We start from the raw sequence: 14,696 nt of genomic DNA, 5'->3' as shown, positions 1-14,696 counted from the left end.
ATGTGCCATAGAAAACTGAACTGATTTCAAGCAAAACCAAGCTGAAGCAGTCCATGTAAAACAAGACAGAATGGATAATGTGACAAACCTGTGAGAAAGTAGAAACTTTCCCTTCTTGTATGGAGTGAGAAGAGGTATAGGAGTAACTTCACCACCAGCCATCGTATGATTCTTCTCAGCTTCTTCTTCTTCTTCTCTCACAGTTGATTCCACCTCTGTTTTGCTTGCACCCATTTTCTTCTGTTTTTTGGTAAGCTAGCAAACTTTTGCTTCTCCTCTTTATGGACAGGAGAATGGCCATTTATAAGGCCAAGAGCTGAGCTTTGCTGAGCTCTAGCAGAATCACACTTCAATTTGAAACCCATCACGTATTTGAATTCAAATGAATGCTCCTGAGAAAAATCAAATGAATCCTCCTGAGAAAATTGGCCAGATTCGAGTCGCATATTATTACCGACTGATTGTTAGACAGAAATTTTCATAACTTGAACCCAAATTGGGGTGAAGAAGTCTTATTTCCACGAGTTGAGCAATTCGTGATAATTAAGAAAGAAAATTTCCCTCTATAAATGGAATGTTCGCAGGAGTACGGCCGATGGATGGAGTCACCCGTGACGAATTCATCAAAGGGTCATCTCACCAGTGACGCATGCATCAAAGGGTCACCTGGAATAATTGTATATCTCTTGAATGCAAAGAAGATCCATGAATTAATCACTGACTAGTTAAATGATTCAATGAAGTATGGTTCCTTCCTTCATTCAAAACCCAAATTTAAGACATCTTTTTAGAATTTAACAAGGGTAAGAGAACGCCACCCCCGATCGCGCAGTGCACGGCCGCACGCCGCCCTGTCAAGGCATACAAAATGATAGTTGCATCCAGGGGTGTAAATGAATAGCTAAAATCCGTTTCCGTATCCGAGTCCGTATTCGTTTAGCACTATCCGAATCCATCCGATAGCTAATCGGATGCAGATGCGGATATAGCACTATCCGAGCCGAATCCGATCCGTTTACAGCCCTAGTTGCATCCCCTGGAACCCAGAAATGACTAGGGTTGCAGTGGTCATTTTCACACGTCCATGTGTCAGGGTGTAATGGCGGCGTGTCTAGCACAACCCGATGGCGTTTCTTCTCCCATTTAAAAAAGATCACATGATTGAAATTATGTAATTATATTCTCTCTTAGTAGGGGACACAGATAAGGATGTAAATGGATCGGATTCAGCTCGGATAGTGTTATATCCGCATCCGCATCCGATTAGCTTTCGAATGGATTCGATTAGTGCTAAACGGATACGAATATGGATACGGATCGGATATTTTATCCTTTTACATGTAAATATAGCTTTTCGGATAGCTATAGCCTATCCGTATCCATTTAGCTTTCGGACAGATACGGATAGTGCTAAACAGATATGGACACGGACACAGAAACGAAAACGGATTTCGGCTATTCATTTACATCCTTACTTGTGATTGATGTTGCTATGAATACATTATAGAATAGAGAGCATTCCCATGGCGCCAATGTGGGAAAAAAATCACCCATGTGGCCATGCCACACCAACCATGGTTCGGAGAACACTTTCATCAATAACAAGGCCACATGATCAAACAAGAGAGTGTCAATGTGGATCCTATTATAGAATCCAAAAAAAATTATTTTTTCTTGCTTTTTCATGAACTTTCACAAATATATTATTTGCCATTCATTTTGATCAATAGTCACTTTGTTGAGAATCTTTGACTGTCTATATTTTTCATTCATGGTTGTTCAAAATTTGGGAACAGCCTCTCCTGCTAAAAGAGAGTGTTCAAGTCTCAACTGTATGACTCATAATTATTCAAACAATTCCCACTTTTTTCTTTCTTTGTCCTCCACTGCATTTATGTGGTAATCAAGCCAGGTAAAATAGAAATGTAGGAAAACCCCTAAAATCAGGAATTTCTAATCCATCATCTATATACTTGGATACTGTTTCAATGAGTTTAGGGTTTTTCCTACGTTGCATCTGTTAAGACAAAGATCATGAATAGGTTGTATCCTATTATTCATATAAGAGATCATAAATCAAGTTATTCAGTCAAAGAGAGTCGTTTAAGACGGATGAACTGCAAAGGATCTAATTGCTTGACATAACAATAACGTCTCAGTTTGGACATGAGAGTCCCAGCAGCAGGGAATTGCACTGTGCATTATGGGTAAGTGCATACTACATCTAAAGTGTTTTGATTCCTAGGCCAAAAGGAAGAAGATCTCCACAATTAGATTTCTATCAAGACTGGGAAGTAACTGCCCTAACCAGAATCTTATCTGCAGGAATTCTATCAAGACTGGGAATTAACTAATCAAATATAAAATTAAATGCAAAAACTTACCGATTCCTAGCTGTTTGGACTCCCATGTCCAAACTGAGCCTTAGAGGATACTATACACAAGATAATATTTTAAGGGAAGCAATATGTTGGGAACTTTGAATCCAAATTGCATGATACTGGGGCGTGATCATTAAATTGAAGAATTCATCACTCTTACAATGCATAAAGATCCAAATGAGAAGGGGGAGGGGGAGGAGGGGATCAGCAAAACTATCAAATGCTCAGCTTATAACATTATTATTAAACTTCTCTCACATTTCTGAATTTGGAGTTGTAGAATCAAGAAATGGATAGTCTGTAACTGATTACAGGATCAGGTAGGTACATTCTTGCTCTATTGTGCTTGTTAAGAGGAGCATTAAGCTCAAACCTCCTTGGCAAATCTTGATTGGCCAAGAACAAGCGACCATAAGCCACATGATCTGAGTAGTTGGTAGCAACTAGCAATTGCTCTGTTCCCATCTTCCCTATCATAGCCACAGCTACAATAAAAGCGTCGTTGAAAGCCCTTCTCATGGATAGAAGACTCTGAGGAGTTTCAGACTTTTCCTCGACAGTAATCATCCTTGGCTCTACCATGTGGCAATAAAGAATCCTGCATCTGTTAACGGATTCAGCAATATAAAGGCCAAGAGCTTCTGGGTTTGAGTCTCCATAACTCATATAATCAGCAAAACGTGAGCCTAATCCCAACTTTATCAGCTCCAATCTCATTGACAAAAGCTTCAACTTCCTTCTAGAGGGAAGCAACAGCGATTTTGTAAGGTCCCACCATATTTATCTATTTGGCATTTACTTGGTCTTTCATGAACTGATCAAGTAGGTAGCCATGAGCCCCATGGATCTCAACTCCATCAAAGCCTGTAGTCAAAGAAGAATTTAAGCGAGGTAAGAACATATATCTAAAACTAAAAGTGGAAACTCCAACATGGATATGTGGACCCATTATTAAGTAAGGGAAAAGGCTCTCTGACCTAAGGCATACACTGCGCCTCCTCACATCCTATTTTTTATTGTTTTTTCTCTTTCCTTCAATAAATGAATTAACAATGTTTATGTGAGAGGGTGGAGAGTACCCTGCTTGCTCAGAGAACCTTCTCCCATTAGTAAATAGGCTGATAACTTAGCTGATGTGGATTTAGTTCTTACTATTAAGTTTTAACTATCTCAGATGTCAGCAATTGGGTGGCAGTAAATGGACCTCAAAAGAAAATAAGATCTGCAATGAGGTTGTCTTAAATCTGAGATGAATATAGCTCTAAGAGAACAATTCAACATCAATTAAGTTTGGAACCATGGATGACTCCATATATCAGTTCGAACTCTCTACCTAACAGCTTAAGCTTTTGGGTTGGATAATTCAATACGGTATCAAAGCCACCATGAATAATACATACCAGTGTATGGCCTAAAATCTGGTCTATTTAAAATTTTAAAAGTATTGATCAACTTATTGATTTCCTATTTTTCACTTTTCCTCTATTTACTTATTTAGTCGGCGAATGAAAACCTTTCCCACTGTAGAATTTCGTGTAAGAATTTTATTAAACAAACGAAAAGGCTACAAAGATATAAAATACAACAAAAATAAATACATAGAGAAAGGCTCCAAGAACAAGATCTGTCTGCCCAATCCTTCTTTTGCTTAATATTAAGCCATACTGTCAGATACACTAAAAGAAATTATATCCAAATGCCAATGAAATAAGTCTGGCACTTCTTATAAGATGCACCTACCTCACTCTGGTATTTTTTTATTCAAACATATTGGAAGATATTCAGTGATACTGCTAACTGATCTTAATCTTCATCTAAAAGAAAATATTTCCAAATGGCTAATGGAAGAAGTCTAAAATTTACTTTATTTAAACATATTGGAAAAATTGCTTATAATTATCATACAATACTTCCTCTTAAAGAGAACTTGATTATCTATTTTTGGCCAATCAGCTTTTGATGAGGTCTAAACTTCTAAACTTTAAATAACCTTTTCACATTCTGCTGAAAATTAAATTTGTTATGAAACCTTACCAGCTTCCATAGCATTTCTAGCAGCAATTCTGAAATCATTGAGAAGGATCTCATGTGTCTTTAACCGTCTTGGAGGTGTGAACTCTGTTACATCAGCACCACTGGACGAACAGGTGCCTTTGGTGGTTTGTCTGTGGATGAGATGGGAGCCTGCCCATTTGGCTGAAAATCTGTATAGAGGGAGTGGGTCAGTGAAATTTCAAAGTAATCAACTGGATCAACCAACAAAATGAATTTCTGTATAATGGTCTAATTCAACAATAACAGAACAAATATCTTTAATTGTATTTTGCATATATCCTAAGCATTTCCATATGTTTCTTGACCATTTCCATATGTATCTAGCGTATCTTGTGTCTCTCCGATACAATACGATACATATCTTAAAATACCCTCTCGATACAATACCCAATACCGATACTTTATAGCTTGTTTTAAATCTTGTATGATGCCCTCTTTTGAAGGTAACTAAATGCTCCTCTCTCTTTTTCAAAGTAAGTGTTTACAATGGATAAATCATAAGCCACAATAAAATCTAAAACTGAGATCCCCTCCTCATTCCTCTCTTCAAAACCATATCTTCCATGTACACACCTCCATAGCCTCTACAATCTTTCACAACATATCTATTCAGATCACCCCCATAACAATCTTTTCTCCTTGACTCAAACCTTGCATTAATCCATCCATGTATTCCCATAATTGTAACTTACTACTTTAATCTAATCCTACTTGAGGTGCGTAATCGCAAATTATATTGGCAACCTCTTTCTCCAACATAAGCTTGATGTAGAAATTTGTAGTCAACCAAAAAAAAATTGGAAATCTATCAATCCTATGTTATTAGTCTCTAAATGTAGATTTCATGGGGTTACAACGTACAAGTTAATTAATTTATTCTCAAAATTCATCTTTGTTTGGTTAACCTCTATGGCTTGAAGGTGTTGTAAATTGTAATTACAAGATGGACAAGCAAACTGCTGCAAGGTCTGAAAATGAAACCAGGGTGCTCCCGCTGGACGGAAGAATTTCGCTTTGCCAGGTTGACCTGCCCATCCTGCAATTCTCCCAAAGGTCTGTTGAGACTAAAGTAAATCCAAGTCTAGTGCCTGATCCTGCACCAAAGTGGTATAAGCCTAAGCATTATGGTATTTATCATCAGCAGAAGGGCAAATGGACAGACAGACTTAGTTTATAATCTAAAAGAAAAATGAAATAGAAATTATTAGTCTTAGAATTGAGTTGCACTGAAATGAAACTGAAATTAAAGTAAAGGTTTTATTTTTCTTTCCTTTGAGATATTATGTGCAATTAATGAGATTACTCCTCTAATGAGTTAAAATAAAGGGTGTTATGGAGGTTGGTCGTTCAAAAATGGGCATGATGCGATTGAAAAAGGGAAAATGATCAAAATAGAAGTCATTTTCTTTATTCCAAAGTAATTCAAGGAGCGTTTGTGAATGAAGTTACATGATACAATTCTTATTATTATTACTTTACTCAAGAGTTGTACAACAAATCTGTTGATTCGGAATCACGTGATGAGTAGATGATGAATCAGTCTTTTTCATTCAATGTTATAGCTTTTGCTCCTGTTGGTTAATTCTTTAGACGCATCTTACTGAAAGGTGCTTTCCAAGACTTCCTCCTCACCATATTTTTCTGATTTAAGAGACATGAAGTTTGGGTTGTGAAACTGGGACTGGAAGGATAATGTCGATAGTCCCTAATTGTCATGTGATATGCCATCTGGGTTTTGACTCTAAGCAAATATCAAATATATTTAACATTAATAATTGGCCCACTACTGTTGAATTGTATATAGGTAAGGGGTTGAACTTTTACTGCAAACTCAACTTGAATCCAGTTGACTTGAATTGCCCTGGGGTGGGATTGGCAAGGGAGGAGACCTTTTTGCATGAACAAGGGAATCTTCTCAATGAATTCAAATCTAAAATTGTCTTCACACCGATATACACCCTTACCCATAGTTACAGTATGCACATGTTCCTCAACAAGCCAAAGGAAATCTTCTCAATGAATTACTACGTTTAATGAGTCTAATCCTGTCCTCTATGTTGCTTCCCCAGGGAGAAGCTCTCTGCTCTTCACATCAACTCCTTCCACCTCCCATGCCGCAGAACAATCCCTCTAGACCAATCTTTCAGTAAAGAACCCCACCCCAAGGAAATTTGATGCCCCTATAAAGAATTTAACAAAAAAAAAGATTCCATTACTCTCATTTGTCCAGCAATGCCTCAATTTCTATATCCAACTTTAGATTCTCTTTTCTCACAATGTGATCGACTTCTCAGTCCTTCCTCCTGCTTCTCCACTTTGTACTAAAAGAAGCCCAACTTGGATGGTAGGTCCTACATTAGGACAACCCTTACTTCCATGAATATATCTAAGGGATTGAAAAAATCCAATTAATTCAGAAATATATACAGACAGTGGATATCGGAATTCATGTCTTTGTATTATTGGCTTATTGTATGTCATCCAAAGAGCATTACTTCAACACAGAGAATAAATACCTATACATTTCTAGTTCCAAAGAAAAATCAGATCTTCACTGACTTGCAGGACAGCATATAAAGACATGAACAATATACATTTAAACTCAAATTGATCCAATTGATTATAGATTCTGATTATATATCTGAACAATATACATGTATTTGTATATCGGGATTCATGTCTTTGTATTATTGGCTTATTGTATGTCATCCAAAGAGCATTATTTGAACATAAAGAATAAATTCCTGTATATTTCTAGTTCCAAAGAAAAATCAGATCTTCACTGACTTGCAGGACAGCATATAAAGACATGAACAATATACATCTCAAATTGATCCAATTGATTATAGATTCTGATTATATATCTGAACAATATACATTTAAACTTATAAGAATTCCCAAACTTCAGGTCCAAGCCATGGCATATTGAGATGTGAAACCAATGTTTTTTTTTAATCATGTAAAGATACAAGAGAATCCAAATCAGTTAGTGCATTATAAAGTAAAACCATTTCCTCTGTATATTGATTTGCTTTTTTAATTTGCTCAGATCTGGATACTTAATCAGTTAGTGCAATATCTACCTTTTTAATATGTATACTGATTTGCTTTTTTCAGTAAATCGAGACCTAGGAAAGCTGTCCTGTGATCAAGCAATCCCTACCAATGTTGACCACCCAAAACCATAATACAAACTTAAATATTGATCATATACAGAGTTAGCTTCAGAAAATAAGATGTATCCAAACGTTACTAAAACAAAAACGTACATGAACAGAATGACATCAAATCATCAAACCCAGAAGAGATAGAGAGTAATGGGAAGGAGGAGGGATTGTGTGAATATTCAGGAAACAAATACTGCGAAAAAAATTATATTAAAAGTTTAAATCCAAGATCAGCTTACCTCTGCTACATGATTTAGATTTTTCTTTTCCCCAACTTTTCATCTATACTGATAGATTCTTGCTTTGACAAAATTTCCCTTTTGATTAAATGTAGTTCCTTCACAACATCATTCATGTTCATGCGTTCTCTTGGCGATTCCATGGAGCACTGGAGTGCAATTTCAATTATTAACGTTATGTAATCTTGCAATTCATCTGCCCTACGACAAGGACTTTCAGTTTTGTTGATATCATCCTCTTCAATTTCTTTACTTTGTTCTTCCTTGGGTAAGAGTGTTGGGTCTAACATTTGCATCACGTGTACAGGTAAAGCTGCCTTTGCAAAGTTATGGAGATTTAAGTCATCAGTAAACATCTGATCTGTTGGCCTTTTTCCTGTGAACATCTCCAACAAAAGGATCCCATAGCTATACACGTCCCCTTGTATAGTTGCCCTTCCACCCATGCCATATTCTGAAATTTAGAAACCTCTCGCTGTTAGTATAACAATAAGAGATTTGCATTTTTTTCACATAATACAAGAAATTATGGTCTGAAATATGGAAATTGTGAACATATTATTCAAAAGTAGCGAGTTACATGATCATTTCTTCAATTAGGAAACCATGATTCTTTTGATTATGTTAAAAAGAATCCATTCTAAATTCAGTCCAATTAGATTCCAAGATCCAATATGTTTGTAGTATAATGAATTCCTAATTTAAATGAATATGGATAAAACTATGATCCACTCTAATTAAGATAGAAAAGTGTGTTGATATACTCAATAAACTATTAAGGACATGATCTAAATATTTTAATAATAGTTGGATTGAAGTACTAACCTAATAAACAAGATCTTTAGATTTAGACCCTATTTCCAATTAGAATAGACAGAAACAACTATAGTGATTTAAGGACTAACCTAATAAACAAGATCATTAGATTTGAACCCTTCCCTAGTAAATGGCATTTAGATATACATAATAAAAAATTAACATATTGATAAATAACTCAAAATAAATTGTATTGTTTATTTGTTACCTGGAGCAGTATAGCCAATAGATCCTTTTATCCCAATGGTACTAGTTTGAGCCTGTGTTGAATTGTCGTCAGGTTCTAAAAGTAGCCTCGCCAAACCAAAATCACTGACATGTGCAGTCATATCACTGTCAAGTAGAATATTGCTCGGCTTCAAGTCACAATGAACAATTGCCGCATAACAGTGGTAATGAAGGTAATCTAATGCAGAAGCCACATCAATTACGATGTTTAATCTTTGAAGAAGGCTTAAATTCCTTGAATGATTATGTGCCTCCATCGGCAAATGCAACCAATCATCTAGACTCCCATTGGGCATGAACTCATAAACAAGGGCTTTGAAATCTTTGCCTTTTGAATCAAGACTTGAACAAGAAGTTAAGATCTTGACAAGATTTCGATGCCGAATGTTTCTTAATGCATTGACTTCAGCCATAAAGCTCTTGTAAACTCTTGGATTTTGAAGGTTGAGTACCTTTACTGCAACAATTGTTTCATCTTGGTCAATAATGTCTTTGTATACAGAGCCAAAACTACCAGAACCTATGAAATTAGCTGAAGAAAATCCTCCGGTAGCTTGGAAGAGCTCTTTGTAAGAAAGCTTTAAGAATGAGCCATCGGTTAATGGTGTGGATGGAGGTTTACTTTCTGGAGTTTTTGATTTTCTCATCCAATAAAGAGTAAAAAAGGAAGATACCAAAAGAAAACCAAGAACCACACCGATTATCACCAAAACTATTCTTAAAGCATTGGACTTTTCTCGTTTTATAGATCCATGGTTTGTGCATGGAGGCAGTTGTAACTCTACAATTCCCCCACAAAGCTTATCATTTCCATTCACTGAGATTTCACTTGCATTTCCAAAGATTCCTTTTGTTGGAACTTCCCCCTCAAGATTATTGAAGGACAAATTCAAACTCCGCAATGCTGAAAGGTTTTCTAGATCTGTTGGGATTTTTCCCGATAAGTTGTTGAGTGAGAGATCTAAATCTTGAAGCCCCTTCAAAAGAGTCAAAGATTGAGGAATGGTTCCTTCAAACAAATTACCCCCCATATAAAGATGTTGCAAACTATTACAGTCACCAATGGAAGAGGGGATTTCTCCAGACAATCTGTTTTTGGAGATATCTATTGTAGAAAGACCCTTGAAGTTACCAATTTCAATTGGTAGGGAACCAACCAGAGAATTATAAGACAAGTCAAGAATTATTGATAAGTAGGGAATGAGAAAGAGTTGTTTAGGTATTGGACCTTGGAGGCTATTTTTAGAAAGGGTTAGGTATTGTAAATGTTGACAATTTCCAATATTGGAAGGAATGCTTGCATTAAAGTTGTTGGCATCTAAATGAAGTTCATACAAAAGAGTGAGATTACCTATAAAGGAAGGTATCTGTCCTGAAAGTCTATTTTCATCCAAGAACAAGCTTTGAAGCTTCGGAAGTTTCCCTATACCAAATGGAATATTACCTTCAAGAAAGTTTTGATTCATGCCCAAAAAGGTTAAGTTGACGAGATTCTCAATCCCAGCAGGAATGGTTCCAGATATTTGATTTCCTCCTAAATCAAGCTCTGAGAGTTGTGTTGAGAGATTGGCTTTAAAGTTGGGAAGGAGACCCCTAAAGCCATTATTTCCTAGATTCAAAACCTCTAGCTGTGAACAATTGACTAAAGAATTGATAAAATCTAAATCATCATCTTCCCCTGTTCCACACTGATTTCCACCAATACTAAATCCTTGAAGGTTTTGAAGATTTCCCAAGTTGTTAGGAACTGGTCCAATAAAACTGTTGTTAAGGAAACCAATAAATTCGAGTGTCGAAATATTGGAGATGGAATTCGGAATGCTCCCTGAGAAAAGGTTCACTCCAATTGCTATTGTTTTGAGAATTGGAAGAGTGAGGTCCATGTCTCGTGGAAGGCTCCCATGCAGCTGGTTTTGTGCAAGAGAGATAACTTCAAGAGATGAGAGATTGTATAGTGAGACAGGGAACATACCAGACAGATTGTTCACAGGAAATCCTAGAAAGTATAAGTTTGTTAGCTGACTGAAGGATTCTGGAATGCTCCCCTGCAGTCCATTATAACCCAAAGAGATCGAACGGAGTGAGGAAATGTTACCAAAAGAAGCTGGTATTTCTCCAGTTAAGCCATTATAATTAATAGAAATTAGCTCCAGATTTGACAAAGGGGTAAATAGATCAAACGGAATCTTCCCGACAAGATTGTTATGGGAGAAACGAATTACTCTTAGATGAGTGCAGTTGGCCAAGCTGGTAGGAATTTCTTCTTCGAGAGTGTTGTTTTCAAAACCAATGAATTGTAGTCGAATCAAATAACCAATTTCTTGGGGGATTTTGCCATGGAAGCTATTGTTTCCAAAATTGAGGTAATGCAAAAAAGTGAGATTTCCAATGGAAGGAGATATGTTACCTCCCAAGCTCTTCCCTTGTAAATCCAAGTTGATCACCTGTTGTTGATGACGATGGCCACATGTGATCCCTACCCAGTTGCAGAAATGGATGGAATCGTTCCAAGAACTTAGTGATCCATAAGGATCATCAATTTGTTTCTTCATCTCCAGCAAAGCAAGTCGATCTGTCTCGTTGTTCCATACTAAGATCCTTCTAACATCGGTGACAGATTCTATTAGCTTCAATGAGCTCTCAAGGAGGATAATGAAAACTAGGAGAAGCTGAAGTGCCATCAGATTCATATTTTGGGACGGAGATGCAGAAACCGTGCAATTTTGAGTTGCTGTACAATAACTACGTATCCTATTTAAAGTAAAGTAATAAGCATCAACGGCAACATTACCCAAAAAATAAATAAATAAATCAGCAACAAAGGTAATGTTCCACAAAACCCTATTTAAAGGATAGTAATAAGCAACAACGGCACCATTATCAAAAAAATAAATAAATAAATAAGCAACAACGGCACCATTATCAAAAAAAATAAATAAATAAATAAACAACAACAGCAGCATTATCAAAAATAAATAAACAACAATGGTAACATTATCCAAAAAATAAATAAATAAATAAGCAACAACGACAACATAACCAAATAAATAAATAAGCAACAACAGCAGCATTACAAAAAAAATAAAAATAAGGCTAAAAAATCGCAGGACGTGGGAACTCAACTGTTGATTTAGGGAATATTAAAATCTCAACCGTTGAATGGTTTTATTCCAATTAACCTATAATCGATTTTATCATCTTCCCTCCACGGCGGCTTCTCGCTGTATCTGCCTCCTCTTTTTCACCGGCGACCTCCCTTCATTTCCATCATGTTTTATCTTCACTATCCCACGTCCGCCTTCTACCTGTGCAAATTGGTGTAACAACAAGAACTCGAACCCTAGCCATGGCGATAGCGGTGAGCGCAGGCGCATCGAAGATAAATAAGGTCGGTTTTGTAGAATTACAGTTCTCTTCATTGTATCTTCAATTCCGAAGCTGTTATCTTCCCGTCATTAGACTGGACAAACTGATTTCCCCTGTGACTTTGGAGACTCTCAGTCAAATTATCACTGAAGATCGATGCTTGAGCCCTAAATCAGAACAGACATTTCGCTTCTTGCAGGAGAGAGAAGACTCCATCAAGTGAGCTTTGCGAGGCCAGCAAAGACGAATTCTCGACGGGGCAGAAATTGAAGATTTCTTCTCCGCGGATGGGTGTGTGTGAGAGTCTGAGAGACAAAGGATGAACCGAGGGCTGTAAATGGATAACCGAAAATTCGAATTCAATCCGCATCCGTATTCGATTAGAGATTTCCCGAAAAAAAATCCGAATCCTCCGATAAAAATCCGAATCCAAATATTTAATTATAAAAAATTAAGTAAATAACGATCTTTAGGATTTTTGAAGATTCAACAGGTTCTAGAATATGAGGAGAAGAGAATCATGATCTAAAACTATGGATTGAGAGTGAATTGTATCCACTAGGAGGAGGAAGGTTCGGGTTACACAAGGTAGAGGTGTAAACGGATGGTCAAAAATCCGAATTCAATTCGCATCCGAATCCGTTTAGAGGTATCCGTATTCGACCAGGAAATATCCGAATCCGATTACATCCGATCCGTATCTGAGCCGAATCCGATCTGTTTACAAGCCTAGATGAACGGGGGTAGCCAGAGTCAAATTTTACCTGGAAAATTTTCACTTTTCAAAAAATTTCAATTATATAAAAAGTAACAACCACTGAAAAACTTTTCCACGTGTAAAATTTATCGAACAAACGGAGCCCTATAGGTGAAAAATAATTGATGATTTAGACTACTCTCATGCTAAATGGACGATTAACATCAAAATACAATGAGAATAAGTTTGCAAGACGGACGTCCTACTATCACTCACCCAAAAAATAAATAAATAAATAAGCAACAACGACAATGTTCCACCAAACACTAGACCTTAGAAGTCATAAATTTTGAAAAGGCATAGGTTCTCTGTCCGAGAGCGCATTTGGGCGCAGGTTGCGCCTAAATACATGGGGTGGGATAGGGGTGGGATTGTGGGCATTCAGGGGGGCAGACAAGTCATTTTGCCCACCCCCATGTGTTTGGGCGCACATTGCGGCTTGGTGCAGAGAACTTATCCCATTTTGAAAATAAGTGTGCGATATGAGTCACTTTCTTGAAGATTGAAAGCTCAGTGTGACCTGTGTTTTCAATAAGGCATGTTTTCCTTATTAAAAAGAAAAAAACTTGGTAAGTTCTATGTCTAACACACATTCGGGGTGTCTCCTCTCAGTATTCGAGGGCATATAGACTTTTGAACCGAAAAGCCTTGATCGTAGAGAGAGAGATCTTGAGTTATTGACAAAGGGTGGTCTTCTCTACTTGGTATGATGCGTTTTAAAATTGTGAGGCTCATGGACCAAAACGGACAATATCATGCCAAGAGAAGGACTGTGTCGTTACACAACCTCTAGCCCAATACATAAGCACATAACCAACGTACTCTCTAGCTGAAAATGGAACAAGTAAATCAATCATTGGGGCACCAAACAACACTTAGAAGAACTGAATAGTTTCAGATAACTGACAATACTAAAGTAATTTTTTGTAGAGTTGGCACAAATTCTAAAAATAAGAAATGTTGTCTTTCCCCTTTTCATAAAATAATTCTTTGATAATGTAGAAGCCTTTCTCACATGCTCTCTATTTTTGCCCAGTGGACAAGATGATTAGACCATTCTGGCCACTGCATGGAAAGGGAGTTATGGTAATTCCCAAAGTCAGAATTGGTAGTCCATGTGAACAGTATGACTCATAATTTATGGGGCTTTTCTCATGGTTTTTTATTGGTTTCAGTCATTCAAACAATCCCATTTTTTCAGACAATTTTCAATGCATTATATTTGCATGAGGTTCTTTTCTTTCTTTGTCCACTGCATTTATGTGCTAATCAAGCTCTGCTAAGATAGAAATGTAGGAAAGGCCCTAAAATCAGGAATATCAATTCCATCATCCATATAGATACTGTTTCAATGAGTGTAGGGTTTTCCCGACGTTGGACATGAGAGACCAAACAGCAGGGAATTGCACTGTGCATTAAGGGGAAGTGCATACTCCATCTAAGTGCTTTGATTCCCAGGTCCAACAGGAACAAGATCTCCACAAGTTGTTGAGTTTGTTTCTATCGAGACTGGGAATTAACTGCCTTAACTGGAATCTAATCTGAAAGATTGACTACTAATCAATATCAAATTTAATGTAAAAACTTACCAAGTCCTGACTGCTTGGACTCCCATGTCCAGAAAGAACCTTATAACATAGACAAGAGAGTATTATAAGGGAAGAAATATGTTAGGAATTTTGAATCC

The 14,696-nt window shown here is 36.9% G+C and overlaps 1 protein-coding gene and 1 pseudogene across 6 annotated transcripts in view; both read right to left on the bottom strand.

The window, feature by feature from the left end:
• The window catches only part of LOC122669094 (putative 12-oxophytodienoate reductase 11), a 69,078-nt gene that overhangs the window by 46,229 nt on the left and 8,153 nt on the right, over positions 1-14,696 (bottom strand). The window contains exon 1 of one of the 6 annotated variants that reach the window (XM_043865753.1): positions 89-372. The exons of 3 other annotated variants lie outside the window; for them this stretch is intronic. In XM_043865753.1, the coding sequence (XP_043721688.1) occupies positions 89-234 (146 nt within the window). In that variant the 5' untranslated portion in view covers positions 235-372. Of the gene's footprint in view, positions 1-88; positions 373-14,696 lie in introns of those variants that run through there. 2 more of the 6 variants (XM_043865749.1, XM_043865752.1) reach the window with 2 other exon arrangements.
• Positions 2,606-3,125, bottom strand: LOC122669096 (annotated as a pseudogene).

This window comes from Telopea speciosissima, chromosome 7, assembly GCF_018873765.1.
Source record: "Telopea speciosissima isolate NSW1024214 ecotype Mountain lineage chromosome 7, Tspe_v1, whole genome shotgun sequence".
Lineage (NCBI taxonomy): Eukaryota > Viridiplantae > Streptophyta > Magnoliopsida > Proteales > Proteaceae > Telopea > Telopea speciosissima.
This window is presented reverse-complemented; position numbering and strand designations above follow the sequence as displayed.